The sequence below is a fragment of the Culex pipiens genome, chromosome 2 (genome assembly GCF_016801865.2).
Source record: "Culex pipiens pallens isolate TS chromosome 2, TS_CPP_V2, whole genome shotgun sequence".
Taxonomy (NCBI): Eukaryota; Metazoa; Arthropoda; class Insecta; order Diptera; family Culicidae; genus Culex; species Culex pipiens.
The window spans coordinates 122,036,081-122,061,817 of record NC_068938.1 but is presented as its reverse complement, the minus strand read 5'-3'; the positions used below and the strand labels follow the sequence as shown (position 1 = coordinate 122,061,817).

The window sequence follows — 25,737 nt, the reverse complement described above, 5'->3', positions numbered from 1 at the left end:
TGGTTCGGAATGTGCTTCTGGGTAGGTAGACTGATGCGTCAAGCGTATGTGCACAGTTGCACACGAGGATGATGCAGTGAAACAAGTTTTTCATATTGAACCAGTTCTACACGGTTCACGTGAGTTCAAAATTATTTACGTGGAAAAATATATGCAAATCTTTCATTAATGGAAATGAAAGAATGAAATCGTATCTCATGTACTTTTTTCATTTAGAACTAAAATTCCAATATGAGTATATTGGAGACAAAAAACGAAAAAAAAACTAAATAGATTTTTAAATTTAATATGCGAAAGATTCAACTCAATCGTAAAGTGATATTTATTGCTTGTAGTCTGGTTAAACAAATATGTTCAAATGTCTTGTAATTGATGAATAATAACAAGGTGTTATTAGTTTATTAACGAGAAGTAACTCTTTTTTCATTTATGATTGCATGCTTTCTTGTGTATGCAAGCAATTTCATAAAATTAGAATAATTATTATTATAACCACAATACCATAATTTGAATTTCCCTAATTGAACGACGTGGAAGACCGAGTAGCTGTGGTTCATCTAATGCTTCATAATAAGATCTGGACCCGGTCTGCCAGCGGCCAACACGGAAATGCAATTCCACAAACCGTCCAGCGTTCCCGCTATAATCACAGCTCTTTCGGTTGGCAGCGGTAAATACCTTCGTGTGGGTTACCATTTACACCACTAAGCAGCATCAGCGATATGTGTGCCGTGTATGTGCTTGGAGAGAAACAATTTCCCAAGGACTGCTAATTTGCATTTCCTTTGTGCATGTGCTCCAGGCCATGGCATTGCACACACAAAACGACAACGCCGGACGACGACGACGACGCCGGAACAGGACGACGCACGCTAATGAAGCAGCTTTGCGGATGAAATAACCAAGCTGTAATCCGGCAAACCTCGGCACTTTACCGCAGCAGCAGCGCGTAGACCATATGAACGCGCGTCGCAAAGCTCAGTCTGGTGAAGTGTCCTAAAATAGGGTGCATTGTAATAATGACACCAATAAAGAATTATTTCAAGTCGATCAAAATTATCTTATGACACACAAGAGATTTTCAAGCCTGAGATAATCAATTTATAGTTGAAAAAAGAAACATGGCAGTATCACCCTAATGTCCGGAACGTATCACATTCCATAAACAAATAATATCATAATTAATTTATGCGGTCGAGCCGCGTTTCATAGGTATTCGCCCTGGCTCCAGATCTTGTGGCACACCACGTATTATGATAGTGCTGCTTTGTGGTCATACCTCCACTCATATTGGTGTTTCAAGAAGACACTCGTAAGAAATCACTTCCGGCTATACCTACGAGTAGAAGGCGAATCTTGGCGCCATGTTTAAAGGAAAATCCTTTGTCAACAGAAATTAATTTCATTCGAATTTCCAGCCGCACCAAACCACACGATGCAATTAAATGGTTATCACACGGTTCATCAAACGAACGGCTCTGCCATCGGACCAGATTCCCACAACGACGTGTGGCTACAATTTGTGTTGACACTGAGCAAACATACCTCCCTGTTGGCCTAATGGTTGAAGCAAAGTTGGTGCACTGCCAAAGTGTACATTCTCATTCCATACGGAAGCGGATCAATGATGGCGATATGATGGCTCGTTTGTGGACATATCGGTGGCTTTGAAATTTCTGAACGCTGAGTTCCACCATTCTTGTTGAAGAGGAATTCTGGAATCAGCTGTACAATAGAATGAGTTCAAATCCCGAAAATGAGCTTGATAATATTGTTTGTGTATTATTGATTTTCTTTCTATACACATGGGTAATTCACCGCCAATTCACACAGCAGTTGCATCAACCCCTTATCGATTTACGTGAAACATTGTCCTATGTGGTAATTTTTGTCCCTGATCACGAAGCCGAGCTCAATTTTCAAAAAAATACGTGTTTTTCAATAATTTGCAGCCTGAAATGTTCGAGATACCTCGTGATGGTGACGAACAAACCCCTTAGGGACCATCCATAAACCATCCATAAATCCACTTCTATGATCCTGTTCTAAAAATGAACTTTTCACATAACGCTCTAGACCCACCTTCACGTATACCTATCTGAACAAATGTCTGTCTGTCTGTGTGTCTGTATGTTATTAAAAAATATAACTCAGTTTGCTCAGTACTACACGGAGAGACCGGCCGGGGCAAATCTAAGAAAATCTTGGTTAATTTAACTAAAAGTATAGGTTATTTTTTACACAGCTTTTTTTCAACAATCGATAGTTGATTTTGTTGACCCGAAATTGCTGACCACCAGTAATTAAAATTAACTAAAAAAATAGTTAGAATTGCTATTTTTGTTGGTTAAATGCCGAAAAAATTCTAGCAGTCGACTGCTAGAATATTTTTTTCAGAAAATTAACTAATTTTTTTTTGTTTTCAGCTGAAATATTCTGGAATATTCTATTAAAAACTGGCTGGGAAATTTTTTTCAACAATTTTTTACGTGTATCAACCGAAATATTTTTGCATGCAGCAAATTATAAGTGGTTTATAACAAAACATTTCTTAATTACACCTAATTTATGTAAGTGTTGATATATATTTTCTTTAATTATCTAACGATATAGGCTGGGTCGAATTTCTAGCTATATTTTAACTAATGTCTTACTTGAATACAGAAAAAAATTGTACATGTAGTCAATAACTAGCAGTTGATAGCAATATTTTTATTGAATTTGCAGTAATTTTTGTAATAATGCCTCCCAAATTAATGCTGAGTGTTTTTATATTCGCATTTATTCTGCCTAAAAATTTAACGTTTTGTATTTACAAATTTGTTTTTTTTTTTGCTTGAAGTTGTTAAATTACTGTTAAAAAGCATCAAAACAAAACTTTTTTTTAACTGTTGTTATAAAACATGTAAAGTTTGTTTAATGATTTAAAAAATCACGTTGCATTAAACTTAAAGATAATAAAAAAGCATATAACAAATTTTATTATTGTGGTTTGGTTGAACGTTTTAGCAGAATGCATTACTGTGAATACAAAGAGACGAGTTGTTCCTCGAGTTGTTCGGCTCGAGAACAGAACACTGATGAAGTCCGCATGTAGTAGACGAAATACGTATATGTCAAGATATTAAAAATATATAGCGGAATTAAAAGAAGCAACGCGTCTCTTTGTTTTCACAAATTTTATTAAACATATTTAAAAAAGATGTTTAATTTTTCGTGAATTCCTTAAAAATAGAAACCGAGCAAAATTTTCACTAAGTTTTAAGCTTATATTTTTATTATGTTGTTAAGTGTTAAGTGTTGTATTCACTTACCATCACTGTGAAATCATCCGATAAGTCATCATCATCTACAATGGTCTCAGGTTTAATTATTTTTCTTGTGGTTGGACACAGAATTTTCACTAAAGTGAACCTTTTGCTGCAAATAGACATGTGAAATGTTTTAGTAATTAAATACAAAATTCTTAATTTCGGCTATAATCTGAAGTAACGTAAACAAATGTAATTATATTGAGGAAAGAAGAAATATCAATAATGCTACTTACCAAGCTTGCATTAATTTAACAATTACTTTTGGCAACAAACTTTCATTGCATTTGATTCAATTTATTCAACGTACTCCTGAAAAAAATGTTTAGAGTTTAACTTACCAGTTTATTGAGCAGACGTATTGCAACAAAACTGTCAATTTTTTTTATTGTATTTTAATCCATCTCTATTTTTTATGTTGTCATGTGTACGCACTTCTATGTATTTTATAATTGATGATTCTGAAAAAAAAGAATGGTTCATTAAGATTTTATCCGTCGTAAGCACGAAGCTTTTTAATGATTCAGTTTTCTGATAAGAATCACATTAGATAAATTATTGTGCAAAAATAAACCCATACTTACTTGGATTAACCAACATTTTGTTTAATTTGCCCGGGCTGCTCTGTCCGTGAAGAGTCGGCCCGCATTTCCCTTCTATTGCCCTCTCTTTCCATCAAACATTCTTATAACGAGTTCAACTCACTCGCATCAGAGGTCCTCATGGCGAAGGTCGTCCTCTTGCTCTTCATAGTTTATCACCTGCAAAGAAATCAACAAACCTACTCACCAATTCCACCTCCCCAGTTGCAACACTTTGATTTGCCACTTCAGCATTAGCCAAATATTGTAATTTTCACCTTTCACATCCTCTCTCTTCATAATTAACAACACAAACTCAACAAATCAGACAGACGTAAACAAACCCAAGTTCGTCTTTTAAATATTTAACCAATTGTTAATTATATTCAACCAACAAAATTTTTGATTTTCCTAAAACCAAAGCTAACAGTCGAGCACGTTCATTCGAGTTCGGGAAATCTGTTAGCTTTTTGCCTAAAGCATTTTCAACAAACAGGTTATTAAATTAATACTGAATTTTGGTTAATTTAACTGAAAATTGGCAGTGACAAGTACGTTTTTGTTACAATTTACGAAAGTAAAATCAACAATTTTAATTGTTTAAGTTTCTGGGCACGGTCTCTCCGTGTAGCTGAATCCATTTAGACCAAACCGGCCGCATTTGCCTCAGTTAAGAGTCCCATAAATTGAGTTTCAACAAAATTTAAGTTTCGATAATTTATGTTCTTCGATGCAAAGCGCCAGCTCCTGTTACGTCTAATCAAGCTCATATTTTGGATTTGGGCTTAGTATGTCCACTGGAACAAACCCCTGAATGCTCGCCAAAAAATCATTTTTGTTACATCCTATTGTCCACGCTCCATACAAAAATATTTGTTTTGTATTTAAATTGTCCACCGGGGGGGAGGGGGTTTTGAGATTTAAAAAAAAAGTGTTCACGTGGTTAATGGATGGTCCCTAGGTTGGATAATGGATCAGAACATAGTTTTAATACAGATAAGTGAGACCCGGCTTCATAATATTAAATAAACATAACCTAAGTAGCCATAACTTCAAATATATAATATATAAGAGGCAGTATTTGTAAATATTGCTCGGTTTGTTCTAGAGGTCGTATCGAGGTGCTCCAATTTGGATGAAACTTTCAGCGTTTGTTTGTCTATACATCCCATTGTCGTAGAGGGCTCATATTTGACATGAGTTCAACTCATGTCAAATATGAGCCCTCTACGACAATGGGAAGTGGGGTAAAACGGGCTTTGAAGTTTGAGGTCGAAAAAACATTAAAAGTCTTAAAATTGCTCGCATTTCCGTAAAACTTCTTCAATTCCAACTCTCTTAGATGCATTCGAAAGGTATTTTGAAGCACTTCAAAATGTGCCATAGACATCCAGGATTGGTTTGATTTTTTCTCATAGCTTTTGCAAATAACTGTGAAAAATGGATTTTTTTTAAAACCTTAATATCTTTTTCCAACAGCCTTCAACACCCATACTCTAATATGTCAAAAGATAGATAATTTCATGGACTATAAGCCTACGGAAATAACTTTTTGGCCAATCGCAGTTTTTCTCATAGTTTTTCGATTTTTCTATAACAAACATTTTACAACGTTAGTTTTTGCCCTGTAGGTCGTCATAGCGGCACTTTTTGGTCTCAATTTTGTCATATTCGTAATCCTCGAAAAATTTCACGTAAGTTAGAAGTATTGGAGTTGTAAATTTGATTTCAAAAATAATTAAATAAAACATTTTCGAAAAAAGAAATTGATCTTATTTACTCTGTGGTCAATACGTCAATGCCGTATTAAGTAGGCGAATATCTGTTTTTCCCCTAATCCGACAAAATGTTAAAAAATATTTTAATTCTTTTTAAATGGCATTTTTCCAATCAAATTTACAACTCCAATACTTCTAACTTACGTGAAATTATCCAAGGATTCCTAATATGACAAAATTAAGATCAAAAAGTGCCGCTATGACGACCTACAGGGCAAAAACTCTCGTTGTAAAATGTTTGTTATAGAAAAATCGAAAAACTATGAGAAAAACTGCGATTGGCCAAAAAGTTATTACCGTAGGCTTATAGTCCATGAAATTATCTATCTTTTGACCTATGGGAGTATGAGTGTTGGTGGCTGTTGGAAAAAGATATTAAGGTTTTAAAAAATCCATTTTTAACATTTATTTTCAAAAGCTATGAGAAAAAATCAAACCAATCCTGGATGTCTATGGCACATTTTGAAGTGCTTCAAAATACCTTTCGAATGCATCTAAGAGAGTTGGAATTGAAGAAGTTTTACGGAAATGCGAGCAATTTTAAGACTTTTAATGTTTTTTCGACCTCAAACTTCAAAGCCCGTTTTACCCCACTTCCCATTGTCGTAGAGGGCTCATATTTGACATGAGTTCATCTCATGTATAGACAAACAAACGCTGAAAGTTTCATCCAAATCGGAGCACCTCGATACGACCTGTTACACATTGGTGAAAAACTCGCTCATAATATATATATAACCCTATAAAGGGTCGCCAAATCTTTAAACCATACACGGATAGAAATCCTATAAGAAAATTCAGTAGCTCTATTTAATCGAATTTGAGCATTTTTTTGTTTCCGCTGTAAATGTTTCCAAACTCGGACGCTTTTGGAAACATTTCCATGTTGGAAAAAAATCAATGTTCACAAATGAGGCAATATAGGCAACCAGTTATGCTTACAGAATCTCCATGTCCATATATCGACGTCGTCGTGCTATCTTGTCGCACCCGCCATTTTGACTTTCCGAGAAAAACGCGTTTTAATGTTTGACCTTGAATATTCAAAAACGAGAGCACAGCAATGTAAACAATAACAAACACGTTTTGTTTGGCTCACCATTCTGTGCATTGTCCCAAAGTTTGGTTGAAATTGGTTGCTGGAGTCCCGAGTTATAATTACAAATGTTTACAGTAGTCTAGCTTGTACGTGCGACAAACGCATCCTGGCTTTCCTGGCCTGAAATCCCTTTGGCCTTTTATCGCACTTACATCAATTTTCATGGAGTGACAAGATAGCACGACAAGATTGAAACTACTTTCATATGTAAAGTGACAAAAATGCACAGAGTTTTTTCGGTTTTGTTGAATATCTCAGGAATGAAATCGAATTTTGGGGATCTGTGAAGGTCAAAAGGTGAGGCTTTGTGAGCTGCACAAAATGGCGTTCTTAACTCAATTTGGCCCAAAATGCACGTAAGTTAGCACGATGGCGACGATATACAGCCAGCTTTCAGGGTCAGGATACATACATACAACTTTTAAACAACATTTCGAAAGTGATAACAACACGACGCCGCGTAAAATCACTAGCCCTAATTACAGTCTTACATCAGTAAATTTAAAAAAAAAGTGTTCCAGAAGGACCATCTGACGTATCATGTATTTCACTGAATAGCTTCAAATCGTTACATTGAAACTAAAAATTTAATAAAATGAAAGAAACAACTAGGAATGCTCCAACTTCTGTAGACATTTGACCATTGATGCGAAACCGACCGTGTGGTATTCCGATTTGCGGTCACTGACTTACTTCCAGAGCACAAACAGTCCTCCCCATGACTTCACTTTGTTTGCCTGCTGTGAAAATCTGTCTAATCCCTTTTTTGTTAAATGTCATCCTTTTCGACTTCATATCCTTGCGGCATCATCGACTCTTTCAGTCGGTCGGTCGGTGCTATACTATTCAATCCTGGAGGGCAAATGATGAACACCAGAGAGATGATTGTGGTTCCGAGAAGGGCATATCGTCATCCAGGCACTTTCCCTATGTATGTACCGCAGAGACTCACACACAGGGTTGACGAGCTTTGTTGCTGTTGTCATATGTGTATATTTGTGTATGTGTGTGTGTGTGTGTGTGTGTGTGTGTGTGTATTTGTCTATTGTGTCTTCGGGCTTGTGTGCCCTTAATCCGTCCTCCAGAAGTGCTCCTCGAGAGAGTGCGAGTGGAGTGTGCCTGCCACAGACATCCAGTTGTGACAGACAGGAACCGGAAGTGAGTTGAAGTCGTCATCACGGAATGTGCTGGAGAAAGAAGGGGGAGCTTCTGACGTTAGAACTGTTTAGAGTGCGTCTCGTCGCCTTCACCGACCCATGATGATGTGTGATATTGGAAATATTTTCAATTTTCATTCCATTGTGATGGCGTGCGGATGTGGGAAATTCTCACCGATCCATTCTTTACATAGTCTTCTGTTTTGTGTTGTTCTCGTGGGATGAGGAATACAGCATTTATATTTTTGAACTCGTGTGAAATTGTTGGTTTAATTTTATCAAATGTTTGAAAGAATCCAACTATAATGTGTTGTTCATAACTTCTTATAGCATAATATTTACAATTCTCAAATCACCTGTAAATTCGTTTGACAATTACAAACAAGTCATCGTGCGGATCATTTGGTTAGATTTGGCTCAAATGATTCTAAACAGTTTGCAAAACTCATCTCTGGTGTTACCATGTTATGATTCCGAATAAATGTAATGTTTGCAAAGTGGCAACATGAATCTGTGTTCAGGATGTTTTTGTTAAATATTATAGATTTGTACCAACATTTTGAGGGGCTGTAAAGACTAATGTTGGAAGCCAAGGAAAGCAGCACGCATTTTTACTCAATGTGTGCCAAAATCGACGAGCATCAGCTAAGCTCAACCACGACGATTAACTGCTGAAAGTAAATGTCATTTACACCGTGGGAAGTGCAAGTTGGACAATTCATGTCAAACCTGTCTGTCACTAATGATACGTGATACTATAATAGAAACTTCAAGCATTACAAATGAGTACAAAAGTTGATAAACATTTGCTCCCCATTCAGTGTCCACCCACACACATTCCCCCAGTCCGGACATTACACTGTCATCCCATAGAGCCTCCACGTGGCATGATGGCAAACGCGCGTCCTCCTTCCCGGCTGTTGATGTCTTTTCATTTAACGACAGTCTGTCTGCATCGCCTTGTCGTCGTCGTCGTCTTCTTCTTGGGTGACATTATTGCCACCGTCATTAGTGTCGATGTCGAAAGAGCGTTACCCAGAAATGTACCCCCGCCCCACCACCCACAACGGCCAACCTCAGCGATGTTCCCATGGGGCTTTGGCAGCGTCCTGCCGGTTGGGAAAAGTGAGAAAAGTTGAGCCACAACATTCTTGCTTCCTTCTTTTCGGGGCGACATCGCACTTATCGTCATTCACATCTCATATCTCGGTGCCGGTCGTCTTTGGAAAACGTGTTTTGCCTTTTTACTGGTTTTCACTAACCGAGTGATTCTCTGCAAAATTGGAAGTTGGATATTGTAATAATAATTTATAAAGATCTGAGAAAAACTACACCCTAACAAAAACTCATGATTTTCTGAGTTCAATATCCCACTTTTCATACGAATTTTTCAGTTCAACCCATATAACCATTTTTATGGTTGTAGTACCTGAACTCAAAAAATCGTATGAAAAGTGGGATATTGAATTCAGAAAATCATGATTTTTGGTAAGGGTGTAGGGCAAATAACCAGGAGGATGCTATTTCATATCCCTCGCCTAGACCAGACCAAAATCCATGATAAAGCTGTCAGACAAAATCTGTCAGACCAAGACTGGCAGACCAAAGAGTATAAGTAAACAACCTTGGTCTTTGACGTTGTGCACCTATGTAAAATAATAAAAAGAACTTTGAAAAGTTATTTTATTTAATAAATTCTAGAACTGGTTTTGGGCTACAAAATTTAATGTACGCCAGAAAATGGTTAAATAGTGCGGCGTCCTGTACACCGACAATTAAATAAGCAGTTAATAGCCTTATTCGTCCACTTTAATTTTTGATCGCGTTTTTTTAGTTTACACCTGAACAATCTTGATATTATTATAGTGGATTTATGATTCCTCTCGATCCATCATTCCCTTGCAAATAACAGTGACCAAAATGCACCATTGCATTGGTTGCCCAGCAATAGCAAGGGGATGATGTAAGAAGAAGATTCATACGCATGCTTTATTGCAAGTTGCTTTAGATAAACACCAAAAATTTGGTTAAAATTTGAATTAAAGAAAGAAATTGCTATAAATCTTTTTATTTTATCTGTTTTCGAAAAGAAGCCGATTATTTGAATCATTTTATAGGCGATAGACTATTTTTCTAAGCTCCAAAACATATTTTTTGTCAAAAAACAAAAATTATCTTGTCTTATTTGTGATCACCAATATCAGTGTCTTGAGTTTTTTTTATCTTTTGTTCTTTGGTCTGACAGGGGGATTGGCAGCCAAACCCACTTTGGTCTGACAGTTTTGGTCTGACAGCTTTATACTGGATAAATATTTTGGTCTGACCACGCGGGGATTGGCAGCCACACCCCCTTGAGTAATAGATGGTAAAATGCCATTGAATCATACATACCAACACCAATGTTGTCATTCCAAAGGCAAAATAAAACCAATAAATAAAACCATTTCAATACCAAGTTAAGGTACTGGAACATTGCTGACCAACAAAATTTCTACGTAGACTCAACTCGAGGGGAAGCATGATGTTTGGAGTCCCCAGAAACACGTACACTTTGAAGTTTTCAAAAATATTTAGACAGGCCCGAATGGTATTTCTCCGAAGTTTGCATGTAAATATTTTTTTATAAATTCAAAGTTCTCGTGATCCTAGGGACCCCAAATTTCATGCTTCCCCTCGAGTTGAGCCTGCGCAGTCATTTTTGTAACGTTTTGTGGGTTAGTGCAATAGATATATATTTTTGGTGTTCCCACGCTCTTGGAATATTTGATATGATTTCATGGTATTTCACCATGATTTAGTGGGCAACTGAAGGGCAAATTTTGGTCGCTGTTATTTTACCAAGTAATTCCGAAACTTGATATTGGTAAATAAAACTGGGTACAACTTAACCACAAGATTCTTAAAATCAATATTTTTCAAAGTTTCAGAGTTATTTGGAAAAACTGTAATTCCACAACAATAACAAAATTTGGTATTCAGACTTAAAAATTTTTCATCGATTTTTCAAATTTCCCTAGGGGGTTTACACTCAAACCCCGATGGTTTGACACCAACTGTTGTCAAACGAACGGGGTCACTTTTTAGATTGACTCCCCTTTTACACGGAGTTCACGCACACTATCAAACGTTTGTTTTGATAGTTTTCGTGAGCGCCGTGTAAAAAGTGACAGTTCGTCACTTTTTAGTTTGACTTTGACCAACTAACGGGGTACAAACTAAAAAAGTGTCAAACGAAAAAGTGATTAATCCATTGTAACATTTAGCTAAGCTTAGCTTAGCTTAGCTTGGTTGACCGTAGCCGAGCATAAAGCTCGCAAAAGCTAGGTTGGCGCCGACAAGGAAAATAAATGCGTCAGGAATGTGCCGAATGACCCATCACCATTCATTTGTCCTTTTGGTCGACTTCTCACGATCAACGGGGGAAGTGGGGGAGGGATGTGATGATTGGATACCCTATAGAGATGCCTAAGAACTTAGACGACCTCCAAGATATCCGGATTTGGAAGGGGAAAGGGTTTGAAGGGATACTTCACCGACGGATGAAGAAGTGATAAATAAGCCCATTGTAACATTTCCCCAAAAAATCGGAAGGAAAAAAAATATTTTTATTTTTAAAACTTGTACAATTCTTTAACCGTTTCCGTTTTGCCTTCCTCACTGAGGTAAGGCTATAATCCTGCTCTAAAAATGAACTTCGTATAAAATCGTCTTAGACCCTCCTTCATGTATACATATCGACTCAGAATCGAAAACTGAACAAATGTCTGTGTGTATGTGTGTGTGTATGTGTGTGTGTATGTATGTATGTGACCAACAAACTAGCTCATGTTTCTCGGCACTGGCTGAACCGATTTGACCCGAACTTGTTGCATTCGACTTGCTTTAGGGTCCCATAGATCGAGTTTTATACAGATTGAAGTTTCGATAAGTAGTTCAAAAGTTATGTATAAAAATGTGTTTTCACATATATTTGGATCTCACTTAACTGTATGTAAACTATGTCCGGGTCCATCATCCGACCCATCGTTGGTTAGGTTATCAAAAGACCTTTCCAACGAGTCCAAAACATTGAAGATCTGGCAACCCTGTCTCGAGATATGGCCACTTAAGTAATATTGATATACTTTTTTGAAGCCGGATCTCACTTAAATGTATGTAAACAATGTCTGGGTCCATCATCGGACCCATCGTTGATTAGGTTATCAAAAGACCTTTCCAACGAGTCTAAAACATTGAAGATCTGGCAACCCTGTCTCGAGATATGGCCACTTAAGTGATATTGATGTATCTTTTGAAGCCAAATCTCACTTAAATGTATGTAAACTATGTCCGAATCCACCATCCTACCCATTGTTAGTTAGGTTATCAAAAGACCTTTCCAATGAGTCCAAAACATTGAAGATCTGGCAACCCTGTCTCGAGATATGGCCACTTAAGTGATATTGATGTACTTTTTTGAAGCCGGATCTCACTTAAATGTATGTAAACTATGTCCGAATCCACCATCCTACCTATTGTTAGTTAGGTTATCAAAATACCTTTCCAACGAGTCTAAAACATTGAACATCTGGCAACCCTGTCTCGAGACATGGCCTCTTAAGTGATATTGATGTATTTTTTCGAAGCCGGATCTCACTTAAATGTATGTTAACTATGTCCGGATCCACCATCCGACCTATTGTTGGTTAGGTTATCTAAAAACCTTTCCAATGAGTCCAAAACATTGAAGATCTGGCAACCCTGTCTCGAGATATGGCCCCTTGAGTGATATTGATGTACTTTTTTGAAGCCGAATCTCACTTAAATGTATGTAAACTATGTCCGGATCCACCATCCGACCTATTGTTGGTTAGGTTATCAAAAATTCTTTCCAATGAGTCCAAAACATTGAAGATCTGGCAACCCTGTCTCGAGATATGGCCACTTAAGTGATATTGATGTACTTTTTTGAAGCCGGATCTCACTTAAATGTATGTAAACTATGTCCGAATCCACCATCCTACCCATTGTTAGTTAGGTTATCAAAAAACCTTTCCAATGAGTCCAAAACATTGAAGATCTGGCAACCCTGTCTCGAGATATGGCCACTTAAGTGATATTGATGTACTTTTTTGAAGCCGGATCTCACTTAAATGTATGTAAACTATGTCCGAATCCACCATCCTACCCATTGTTAGTTAGGTTATCAAAATACCTTTCCAACAAGTCTAATACATTGAACATCTGGCAACCCTGTCTCGAGATATGGCCTCTTAAGTGATATTGATGTACTTTTTTGAAGCCGGATCTCACTTAAATGTATGTAAACTATGTCCGGGTCCATCATCCGACCCATCGTTGGTTAGGTTATCAAAAAACCTTTCCAACGAGCCCAAAACATTGAAGATCTGGCAACCCTGTCTCGAGATATGGCCACTTAAGTGATATCGATGTACTTTTTGGAAGCCGGATCTAAAAAATAGATGAAACTTGTGTACAGCCATTGTTGTGAGGAAGGCTCCAACCACATAGGTGGATTAAGTTAGTTTTTTTTTTAAATATAGCACTTTTAAACTATTGCAATTTTTAAATTTTGGGATCATAAGGCATAAAACATTATTTGAAATTATGTTTTTTGCCCCTCTCGGCCTTAACCAGAGCCATGGGAAAATACTTACCTAAAATAAAAATTTGTACCAGCGTTAAATCAACTTCAAATTATTCATTTCCAATTAAAGCATTCATTTTGAAATGTCATTTAGATGCAAATTATCGACCTTGTCAAAATTGATTTAAATTTATCCATAGTTATCAATGTTAGGCAGCCGAACTTCGAAAGATATCAAATTTTGTCTGCAATTATCCTTGAGACTATTTTTCAAGGGATCACGAATACCAAATAAATAGCATTTATTGCAAATAACTGTATTTCTACGCATTTCCTTTGTTACTATCCCCTGTTCGGGAATGGTCACAATTTTTGAAATAACTCAAGTGTTCATAACTAGTTACAGGATTGTTAGACCTTCAAATTTTCAGTTGTGTTGGAAGGGTCTATCGATTCCTTCACCAACCATATGGGTCGGTCGGGTCGGATCATGGATCCGGTTATAGTTTCCATACAGATACAAATTTAGCTAATTTACCTCAAATCAAATTAAGGGCTTATGCATACCCATTTAGTCTTATTACGAGATGTGTTGCCAAAAACTTCTACAAATAAATACATTTTTTTTTCAAAATTAATCGATTCCAAAGCTATTCAATGATTATTTTTATACCTTTTATATACCAATTGAACACAACTTTTGAATTGTTTTTTTACATTGGCGCCGTTTGCCTTCAAATTATTTTTCAACCATGCAAAAATGTGTTTTTTTCTGAAAACCTCAATTTTGTACCACCCGTGTGGATCAATCGGACCGCGCACTGGACTCACAATTGTAACCGTTGGTCACAGTTCTTGAACGAACCTTCACTTTTTGATTTAATTCCCCAACATACAACATCACACCCTACAAAGCAGCGAAGGGATTTTCGTACCGCTGCGAATAAGACCGTTCTTGGCGGCGTCGCGTCGAGACGGCACACAATGGGTGGGATGGAAAATGGTGGTTTTCCCTCCAGGGAAAATAGGAGGGAGAAGTCTACCTGGCTCGCCGATCCCGAAGATCGGCCTCTTTTGCTTAACAGGCGTCCGTGTGTCCGGTTGAGTGTCCGTAAGTGTCAGTGCCGTCAATTTGCGCTGATCACGTCCCGCATTCCGGAAGTGGAAGTGCACCGGCGGAAGTCAACATTCCGTAGGACCTCAACGGCGCACGGGTAAAGGTCAATCTAGGCTTGTAAGCGCGGCGGTGCCGTTGCCTACATTTCAACGTCAAGGACCATCTTAACCTCTGGCGCGGAACGCGCCATAAACGCCAAGGAGGTACCCCTCTCGGCGAGCCCAAATCGGTGGACTCCGGGGCTTGCCGATTCGTCAACGAGGGAAGACGCCTGCCCGCGCGGAAGTCCAGCAACGCTCGCTAGACCTCCGAACGCGGTTCCCAGCCCAGCAGCTCAACGGAAGCACAACAACAGCCTACAACCGTTATCTGGCTGCAACGACCCCCCCCCCCCCCTGGGAGTTCCGGCGGCACAGTCGAGGGCGCTCCTGTGACCGGCCATCGTAGAGGTAACGCCGAAGGCGTTCAGCTCGAGGACCAGCTGCAGCAGTACGGTACGTTGTCCCGGAGTTTGTTTTACACGCCCACACCCACACACAAATACACAGTTCAATAAAATTATACCTTTTATGTTGAAAAGTGTGGTTCTGTGATTTTTACTACCCTATCCGTATTTACCTGAATCCGCCTAGTAGTTCGTGCCGACCCTGAGTGATGAGTAGTCAGTAGCTTTGGTCTACGACTACCTTTGAGTTGATGGTCTTTTGTCCTGAAAAGGACTGAGCTAGCCGTCCTTGATAACTGACCAAAGTCATTAGTTTCACAATCCAGTGGTTGATGGTTCAAAACCCGCGGCGGGCGCTCTGAAAATTCCAAGCGTAAATATGGGTATCCGGCGCCGTCGTTCCGTGCCGTACTCAAACACTTAGGAGCCCAGGACGGCGAAGTCCTTGTAATTAAAAGGAAAACACTAGTGGTTGGCACTAGCAATGGTGGCCGACAGCAAGTTAGTCAACTTCGTTTTTCGTCAATATACCGGATAGATTTTCCTGGGAGTTTCAGATTATCATCCGGCCAGTAAAACATTGTTTTACGTAAAAAATTCCGATGGAATATCTTTAGAAAATATGTTTGGAAATTGTTTGTAGGTAATCAATTTATTTTTTCCAAAAACATAAAATTCCTTACATTTTGTTTCACGTGTTTGTTTCAGTCAAAAATTGATATTTGAAAGTTATGAACCATTCAAATTAGTTTTGATTTTAAATTTGGAATTTTGTTGGTAGAGAATCACTCTACGATGGTGTCTTCCTCGTCATCGTGATGGTATATAATGTGCGCCTTCGTTAGGATAGGATAGTTCTCGTTTTGAGGACTGATGCTGATGCAACCATCGGCAGGGGCGTGAGAAAAGAAACAATCCCCCTTCCCGAGCATCATGTCTATCTCTACCATCAACAACCAAGCGATATAGAGCTGACAGCAACCAGCATAGTGCTCCAAGTCGTTGTCGACGTCGTCCCATCGACAAGTACGCTTTGAACCTTAGAATGATAAACATTTTTCGACTTTTGCACCTGTAGCGTGCCCAACTCCTCTTCCTCTCTGACTCCCTGAGTTTGAGTGTTAATGGAGTTGAGGGTGGGAACATTCAGTTTTCCATAAACCGCACGTGTTCACCCAGCGCCAACGTTCATAAATATTTCTGCATAATTTATTGCACGCGCATTTTTGTCCCTCCCAATTTAGTACCGGCGACCGATACGAAGACGGAAAGCCATCAACGGGAGACCACCCTCCTGAGGGGGCGCGTTTTTTCTTCATTGGGATTTTTAGGGTCTCCTCGACGATTGGCGATTTTCGCATTTCATGTGTTTGGCACGCGTTATTATGGCCACGTAAAAAAGAAGCTGGCCCTTTTTAAATGGTGAAATTTTATGAAGTCACTAATAAACTAAATGTTCTATCTCTCTGTCTCTCATTCGTACTCCTTGAACCGTTTGATTGAATTAAATTGGCATAATTTATGCTTATGATAAGGATGACGTGTTTAAATCAATTTGAAGCGATAGCAGAGTGTTTGATTTTTTAAATCTAAGTACAATTTACTTAATGGTGAAATTCATGTTCCTATTTTTTCTCCTTGTTCCAGATCAAAATGGCTCAACAAATGAAGCTCAACATATTTCTGATTGTCGCCTTTCTCCTGCTGACCAAATCCCTCGGAGAAAACACCACAACGATCATCACCTCGACAGCACAAAGTCTCCTGGAGACGATGCCCACAATGGTAACGCAACAGCCCACATCGATTCAGTCTACGTCAGCGTCGTCGTCCTCCTCATCATCGTCATCTTCCAGCAGTTATGTGACGGACACGCAAACCTCATCAACCGGATCAACCTCAACATCCGCCACGACAATTTCGGTGTTGGTACCGCAGACTTCAACGCTGCTACCACCACCGCTGTACATATCAAACTACTCGACGATATCGCAGATGCCAACGTATCCGTCGTCCCCGATGACCACCAAGCAGGAATCAACAGAAGTCGAGGGTGATCTGGGACCGGGACTGGGTCCGGGTGGTCCCGATCAGAAGGAAAGCCTTGGCATTCAGAAGGCCATCGATTGGCTGCGCGAGAAGCGATTACCCGACTACAGTTGGGGTAACGACACCCACATGGTAATATTGGCCAAGGAGCTGTCCGGGGCTCGAGATCCGGGGGACAACGACAACCACGTGCAGGAAATTACCGATTTGGAATCGATGTTGTCGATCAAGCAGATGGAGATTGAAGTGTTGACGATGGTCGATCGACATCACTCGATGCCAAAACCCGTCAATACGGATAAGATCGCCAAGTATATTCTGGCGATGGGAGCACTCTGCAAGGACGCGAGACACTTTTACGGACATGATCTGGTAGCTACACTGGAGCATCACGAGCACGATCAAGGACAGGAGTACGAGTTTGCCTTGACGGCTTTGGCCGTGTGCAGTTCAGCGACGCACGTGCGAAAGAGGCAAATCCGACGCTTGCTGGATATCGCCAGCGGGGAGGTGAACAATGTTGGTAAGTAATGACTTCAACTATTGATGACCATTGGAACCTGATCCCGATTTGATCCCACAGATACGATCGCCATGGTTTTGTTGGCACTGCGATGTATCGTTACTGATCATCGCCATCGGCACCTGCAGCACTTTGTGCGCCGGCCAGCACGTGGTTTAGCCACTCTTCAGGGACCTCAAGGTAGCTTTGGTTCACTTCGTAGCACGGCGTTGGCTATGCAAGCCCTTCAAGACCTGGAACCGGATCCAGCTGGCAAGTGGAACAGAACTGCAGCTTCCGAGTGGCTACTCTCCAAGCAACGAATCGACGGCGGTTGGTCCGAGGAGCCCATCCAGGATGGTCAAGTAAGTTGTGCCCTAAACAACCCTTCACCATTCAAACACATAACCCCCTTTTTCACAGGATGCTTCCGTCGGGGTTGGCCTCACGGCGGACATCATCCTGGCGCTGGGATGGAAGGGCCTCGGAGCGGTCCGAGCACTGCAGTGTGACCATGTGATACGAGAATCGTCCGACAATGGTTACGAAAACGGTGGATCCAAAATCGCTGAAGTCGTGTTGCAACCCAACCTGGAGGAAAACGAGCCACGAAACGTTTCGTACACGTACACACTGTGGGTCGGTACGAACGAGACGGAAGAGTACTCGCTGGACTTGACCTCACCCAAGAACACCACGTTCTTCCGGGCGATGAAGCAGGCAGCGGAAATTGATCCCAGGTACACAATATAGAGATAACAGTTTAGTTTTGATGACGATGACAACACTTTTCAATTATTTCATACAGGTTTGCATTTGAAGCCCGAGAATGGCCAAACGGACATTATGTGCACACGTTGGCGACCAGGAAGGAGGAGCCCAAAAGGTTTGGGTCTTTGATTCAAATAACAGGTTTTAAAAAAAATATTATTTTCTTTTCGTTTTCTTCTCTTCTCCAGCTATCACTACTGGCTGCTGTACAGATTACCGGAAAAGCCGGACACTAAAAATCCACCAGGAAACCAGTTAATTGCTCCTTTGGGTAAGTTTTGCAAAATGATATTCGATTCAAAGTTAGAACACTTATGAAAGCAACCATGCGTCTCCATTGTATCATCAATATTTTTCTTCAAGAGTGTTCCCCGCATGAACAGGGAAAAAATGTTTTAAAAATACAGAAAATATTAATCAAAACGAAACATTTGAGCAGTAGAAAGGCAGTAGTTTAATACCTAAATTATGTTTAATGTTTTAAATATATATATAAATATTTTAATGATATTCACTTCCTTTGTTTAGTTTATGTTTATAAATTGCAGTTGTTAAATTGCAGTGGATTTAACAAATACTGAATGGAGACACTTAGTTTCTCTGAACGACTCCATAGAATTTCTAACCGAATTGAGTTTTCTGGCCAAAAATTAACTAGAATTCAATTCTGTAGATGAGGCATGACAAAAACTTAGCAGTTACAGATCGTCGTGATCATGCTATCTTTTCGCACGTAAATTTTGGGCCAAATTGAGTTAACCTTTCGGCGGTTACGCTGGTTTACTTGTTTGTAAGGAAGTTTGTAAACGGAGGCCAAAATAAACGCGATTTCCAAAAGGTTTAGGAAGCCATTTTGTGCAGCTTTCAATGCTTCACCTTTTGAACTTCATAGATCCCCAAAATTCGATTTTAATCCTGAGATATTCAACAAAACCCAGACAATCTCCATGCATTGTTGTCACTCTTAATATGTAAGAAGTTTCAATCTTGTTGTGCTATCTTGATACACCACAAAATTACTGCAAGTGCGACAACTGACCAAAGGACATTCAGTTAGAAGCAGTTTAACACACGTAAATGTCCAACTACTGTTAACATTTTTGTCGAGTTATAAGGCACTCCGGTAACCAAATTCAACAAAACTTCAGGACAATGCACAGTGGTCCAGATCGCAAAATTAAGTGGAAAATGGATTTCCCGTAAAATGATGAAGTTTTGGAGCTTTGGTGTCTTCAGAAGAGTTGTTGCATATGGAAAGGGGCAGTTTTGGTCTGGTTGAAAATTAGGGTGGTCTATGTAAAATTATCATTTAAACCCAAAATATGACCAAAAATCGATTTTTCGACACTTTGGGTCAATTCTGAGGGCAGATTCAGATTCAGCGGGCAAAATTACATGGAAAAACATATATTTGGACAATTTTCGAAATTCGTTAGGGTGGTCCCATAAGGTTTTCCCCCAAAAATTAGACTTTTTCAAATGAAGATATCTCAAGTTTGAAGAAAAACACCCTTGAGATTTTTTCAGCGTTTGTAGTGCTGGATCTCCTCTTTCAAATGCAACCTAGCGCTTAAAATTTGGCTTGCGCTTTTTCGAGATATTTAAGTTTTAAATTTGCATCTTTTTTACCTTAAAATCGCTGTAACTTTTGACCCTTAAGTCCAAATTGACTTGTCAAATAATAAAAAAATGTTTGTTTCTTAGAGCTCCGAATACCACTTTTCTCTAAAACTTAACCCTGAATTGCCACGTTAAAAAACTGATTTTTGAAGGTTTGCTCAGATGCTTTCTATAAATTTGGTCGTAGAAGGCGTAGATTACGAGATAAAATTTTGGTGTCTTCGACAAAGTTACTTGTATTGGCAAGCCCAACAACGTTTGTCTCAGAACGTTAAAAAGCGACGTGTGACAAGATAGCACGACAACAACGAGATGTGTCGTATTAACACTCAAACGCTCGGGTAGTTTTTACCTCTATTTTTTTTTTCTTAAAAATCTCATAACTTTTGGTAGAATTGGATGCTTCTGGTTGCAAAAGATCAAGATTTGTCTATATTAACTGTCAAATGGGGGACAAATATGGTCCACTTTTACCAGAGATATTCAGGATTTCGTTGGGTACCTCGGCTCTCCTATTTGGGGTTTTGGTCAATAAAACAAACACTTTTTCTCATAACAATGTCGGAAATAATGCAAAACTTCAAGGCATCATTCTTATACATCATCCTGCAAAAATAGCGTTCATATTTTCCAAGCGTTTGAAAAATTAAATAAAATTTACAATTATATGACGTGTCTCAAGACTCGCAAGCGACGATTTCAAAAACAAACTAATATAAATGGGCCATTGTGGATTTATAAAGATGCAGTCTGTTTGGCTCACCTAAGGGAATGTTTTTATTCAACATGAGCAGGATAGACTGCTTCTTTGCCAATTCATATTAGCCACAATCCACATTGCTTTGCTTGATTTATGAATTTCGAATATTGATGGAGACGCAGGGTTTTTCTTACACCATTCAATTTTCAGCTTAGCCTTTTTGCTTTGCATTGGTAACATGTCATGTCATATTTTCTACAATTAGATAACACTGTTACTGTGTAAGGTGATAAAAATTACTCCAACATCATTTTATAACAAATCCCGCCAAGCTCTTCGTCACTTTTCTGTTGATATATCCACTTCCGACTCGTAATCTCTAAACGACAGAAACTCATTTCCCAACCACCAAGAAGCATCAAATTAGCGGTTCTCCATGACCAACCACCCCCTCTTCCGCCCTCTTAATGGGTCTCCTTGGCCGCAGGGTAAGGCACCCGGGACCGCACAACCGCTTTGAATCTGCTTTGCAAATCCGATTTTGGGTCAGTCGGGTTGCCCACTCTAAACGAATTGAATCATTAGCATATCGAGAAGTTTACATCCGAAACCCCTTTTTTTCTTTCCGTTGTCCCTCCCTTGCTCTTAAAACCGAAACCAGTAATTAAACTGTGCGCGGAGGAGAGTGTTTCTTGTTTTGTGGATTTTTTTTTTTACTTTGCTCTCTTTTCTTCCATTTCCCCCCGCAGGCGTTGATGAACTGCTCGTCGAGGACGGCGAACATTATCTGTACTGGTACAAGAAACTTTAAAGCGCTTTTCCGCTGTTGTGCTTTGCAAAGTAGGAAGTAGGACTCCTTCCTGGCCCGACGCGACGCGACGGTATGTATTTATTATAAAGCTACAACGGCAAACACAAAAGGAGGGAGATTGTGAGGAAAAACAGTAAAATCACAAGCAAAAGCACGCTGGCTAGTACATATATTTATGGCAGCAATGGCAGAAGAGGCGCGATAACAGAGATGTTCTTCTGTTCAAGAAACGGTGAGCAAACCAGCGAGGAGCAACAGGACGAGGACCCAGACACCTGAAAGGTCGCTGAAGGTTGGGCAAGGTAGACGAAACAATGGTATTAGGGAACATAAAGTCGAGATAAGATAAGCGGAAGTGCACGGAAAGTGAGAAGAAAATCATCATTAAAATCAGAAAGTGTCTGGTAGAAAATTAATTCGAAAACACCTGCTTCCTACCTACCTTCGCGTGCGTACACTTAAAAGGAAGACAAAATAGTAAGCAACTTTAAAAGCAAATTTTGGACCCATTTTCCTTTAGAAACCAAGAATTGGTCTTTGCAGTCTATCTGCTTTTGTACACTGTATTATAGCAAAGTAACAATATAATGGCTTTCAATTTCTACACACGGAGTCATAATTTTGTCCCCCACTTTCCCCCAATTATGAGCTTATCTGACATAAATGTGTTGGCTGTTTGAATGAACCCCACTTGTATATTTACTGCTATTCTCTACTTTTACCTTTGCTCAAATCGTCCTTGTTTTGGACAGCACGACGTAGGGACACCAAATTTGTTAATGCTTTGTACTAGTTTTAACAAGCTATAGCAGCATGGAATGATAATCTAAAGAGAAATTAAATAAAAAAGCTGATGGGACCAAGATAAAAATGTGTTGCTTTCTATAAATAAAGTATACACTGCATTTTGTTTCCAATTGCAGGAACAAATCGTTTCATAGCAATGCTGGAATATTACAACTCAACGTTTATTTGCGCTTCAGGATTCTAGCGAAACTTTTTGAAAGCGTTGCTATGTTTTTTTTATTCAAAATGATTGTAATTTAAAAACATTTGCTTTAATTTAAATGAAATTCATATTACCGGAAATTTATATTAGCGAAATTTAAATTGCCGAAATCGCTCCTTACAAGTTGAAAATTGTAGAAGAAAAAACTTGAGATAAAATTTAGCTAAAGTTGATAGTTTTCAGATTTCCTTGAAACAATGTTTAATAAATTATACAGAGTTCAGTTCTGAGGACCGTGCCATGAACTGAGAATGTACACAGTGTGCATTCATATTTTTCACATAAGCCGATAAAAGTGAGAGAAATAAATTTATGGCACTTAATGAATCGGGTTGATCAACTGAAGAAAAAAATGTTACAAAGTTACTTTCCAAAAAGTTAAAAAGGCTTGATTAAAGGTACAGCAAAAATATCTTTTATTGATTTTAGTGTGTTTTATTCTTTAAACAAATGAAGACATTGCTGATGATCTCAAAGTAACAGAAATGTAACAAATAAAGTTTAGTTTGGACGTCTAATCCAGAATTGTATCGCCAAATTTGTGGAATCCTGGAATCATAAAGACCGCTTACACAAAAAAAAAACATTAAAAATATGAAGCTAAAATCTGAAAAGAAAAAAAGGTCCCATCGAAAGCTGCAACTGTATCATAATGTACGTACAACATGAACCGCAATGTTCTGAACAACAGAATAAACAAAATAAAATAATATACACAACACATTGAGGTACGCAGTCATAATGTGATCAAAGGAAAGGTTTATTTTAAGCATCAATATCGACAATAATTTATGCATTGTATCAAAAAGTAAAATAAACTGAAATGTGCGCAAAACAAGCAAACAAACAAACAAACACGACAAAAGTAATAAAACGAGCGCTGGCGAAATTGGAACACAAATCTAATTCACTAATAAATAGGACTTGCTATTGTAGAACAGCAACCAACCAAGTACTGGCGTGCAAAGGGATGTTTCGAGGATTCAACATTGGTTCATCATAGAACAATATTCAAGACATGGAATTACTTTGAAATTAGGAAATAGTCATCTCAATTGCTTCAATCCGTTTCTGGGTCTTGAATATTGCTCTATGCAAAGGCCATTGAATTCTCCCCAACACATTCCCCGCGGTGGATTGGCAGCAAAATAAACGACGGAAGTGTTTAATATACATACGTACGTAGTGCATCTCGTTTCAGGGAGAGGATATTTTGTTATCAATTGAGTACTGGCATAACACAGAAGAAGGGCACGGAGGGAGAAATTAAACATACAAATAAAGCTACACAGGCACTGTATTTAATCCTAAACCCGCTGCAAAGAGACACACACATTTAAATAGACAGCATATGTACAATTTATTTGCTAGCAAAATCAATACATCCCAGTAGATTCCTTTTTTCAACTCATAATTACTCATTTATGGTAGTGCGCTGGGGCATCGAGAAGCTTTCTACTATATTACTCGACGACTCGTATTGCAACACTGTATTTATGCGTTTATTCGTTGCAAAACATTTAAACCAATCTGCATGCATGATACTACTATATGGTACACAGACATTATACCTACAACAAAATACAAAATCTATAATAAAACATACATTTCCTGTTAGACCACCCACAACCACCTATTAGAAGGCAACAAAAGTAAAACAATTCAAACGAGGATCAAAGCAAAAGCAAATACTTAAAAAGAAGGTAATTTTCTTCATTGAACAAAACTTTTGTTTTTTCATCGATATGTTTGTGACAGAATAAAAAAAAGCAAACGGTACCACTCAAAAATATTTATCAGATGAATTAAATTATTGACATGACGATTATATACAACAACAAAAACTTAATATGTGAACATTAGCTTAGAATATTACAATAATAAAAACAATCTTAGACCACTACAATAAACGCTTCATTCTATCTTTTGCACTGTGCAATTAAAAATACTTGCATTCATCAAGCTGCATAAATAAAAACTTGGCCAACTATGCGTCTCCATCAAATGTTAAATGCTTATTGCATGATGGAGACGCATGCAAACTCAACCGTTAATTCACGTCTTGGCAAATTCATATGCGTACATTTGTATACAATGTTATTATTCCAGAATGCAGGTATTTTTTCAAGCATTGTGTTGTTATCCGAAATCCAAACTCTAAATAGTTACAAGATAAAAAAAAAAACAAATATTTAAATGTAAGCGATGCAATGTTGAGGAATTGGATCAAAATTTAATTGAATTGCTTTTATTTTTCAGGAAAAGCCTTTAGAGCGATGGCTACAAAAACCTACACCTTTTCAATTTAAAAAAAAAACAAAACAGTAGTTGTTCGGTAACTGGGCGTTGTTTAACTGGGTGCTCGATAACTGGACCGTAGCCCAGTTAAAAAGCAGACAAATGTCAAAAAACCAAAACAAACCAAAATGACCGAGGGGTTAATGGATGCAAAAATCATATTCAATAAATAAAAAAAACTTTTTTCAAACTTTTGTTTAATTTCAAGTTACAATTAAAGAAATATGAAAAGTAAGCATTGTAAATAAATTTGAGTAACTTTTATTTTTATATTTCATCTGGAAAATATTATGCATCGGTGGTCCCCTCGTTATTTTTTGTTCAGCCCAGTTAACGAGCAACATTCGGTGACTGGGCTACGTTCTCAGCCCAGTTACCGAACAACTACTGTAATTTAGTATATAACCACAGACAAAAAAACTATATCTGTCCATTTAATTTCAAAATTCTGCATGAGATTCGGCGGGGATTTTCAATATTATTATATCGAATACAATAATATTAAGACGTTTGTGAGTTTCAGTCGCATACAAAAAGGAAAATTCTTGATATATATTTGAATTTTAAAACACAATTCAATTTTTTTTTAATTTTCTGTGATGATTTGCTTATATCAAATATAGGTGGTTGATTATTTTTCATTTAAAACATACAAAATAATAATAAATAACACAATTTTTCAATTTAATAAAGTTGTTTTGAACCAAATTACTGATTTCTTCAATATTCATTCAAATTTGATAATCAAAATAAATGCAACTTTAACCAAACAAAGACAAATAATTCTAAAAATTGCTGAAAAAATTAGCCACCGGCAGCTCGGGGACTTCTCGAGCACCTATCTTGGCTACTCGACGAATCCCCGATGAACTTTTTCTTCGCTGAATGAACTCGAAGGCTAA

The 25,737-nt window shown here is 38.2% G+C and overlaps 1 protein-coding gene across 14 annotated transcripts in view; it reads left to right on the top strand.

Moving 5' to 3' along the window:
- LOC120419557 (uncharacterized protein CG3556) overlaps nucleotides 1–24,108 on the top strand; it is a 59,075-nt gene extending 34,967 nt beyond the window's left edge. For all 14 annotated transcript variants that reach the window (XM_039582277.2, XM_052707760.1, XM_039582272.2 and 11 more), the window contains exons 3-8: nucleotides 16,723–17,647; nucleotides 17,708–17,991; nucleotides 18,050–18,366; nucleotides 18,435–18,512; nucleotides 18,586–18,668; nucleotides 21,467–24,108. In XM_039582277.2, the coding sequence (XP_039438211.1) occupies nucleotides 16,729–17,647; nucleotides 17,708–17,991; nucleotides 18,050–18,366; nucleotides 18,435–18,512; nucleotides 18,586–18,668; nucleotides 21,467–21,528 (1,743 nt within the window). In that variant the 5' untranslated portion in view covers nucleotides 16,723–16,728 and the 3' untranslated portion in view covers nucleotides 21,529–24,108. The remainder of the gene's footprint in view (nucleotides 1–16,722; nucleotides 17,648–17,707; nucleotides 17,992–18,049; nucleotides 18,367–18,434; nucleotides 18,513–18,585; nucleotides 18,669–21,466) is intronic.
- The last annotated feature ends 1,629 nt before the right edge of the window (nucleotides 24,109–25,737 follow it).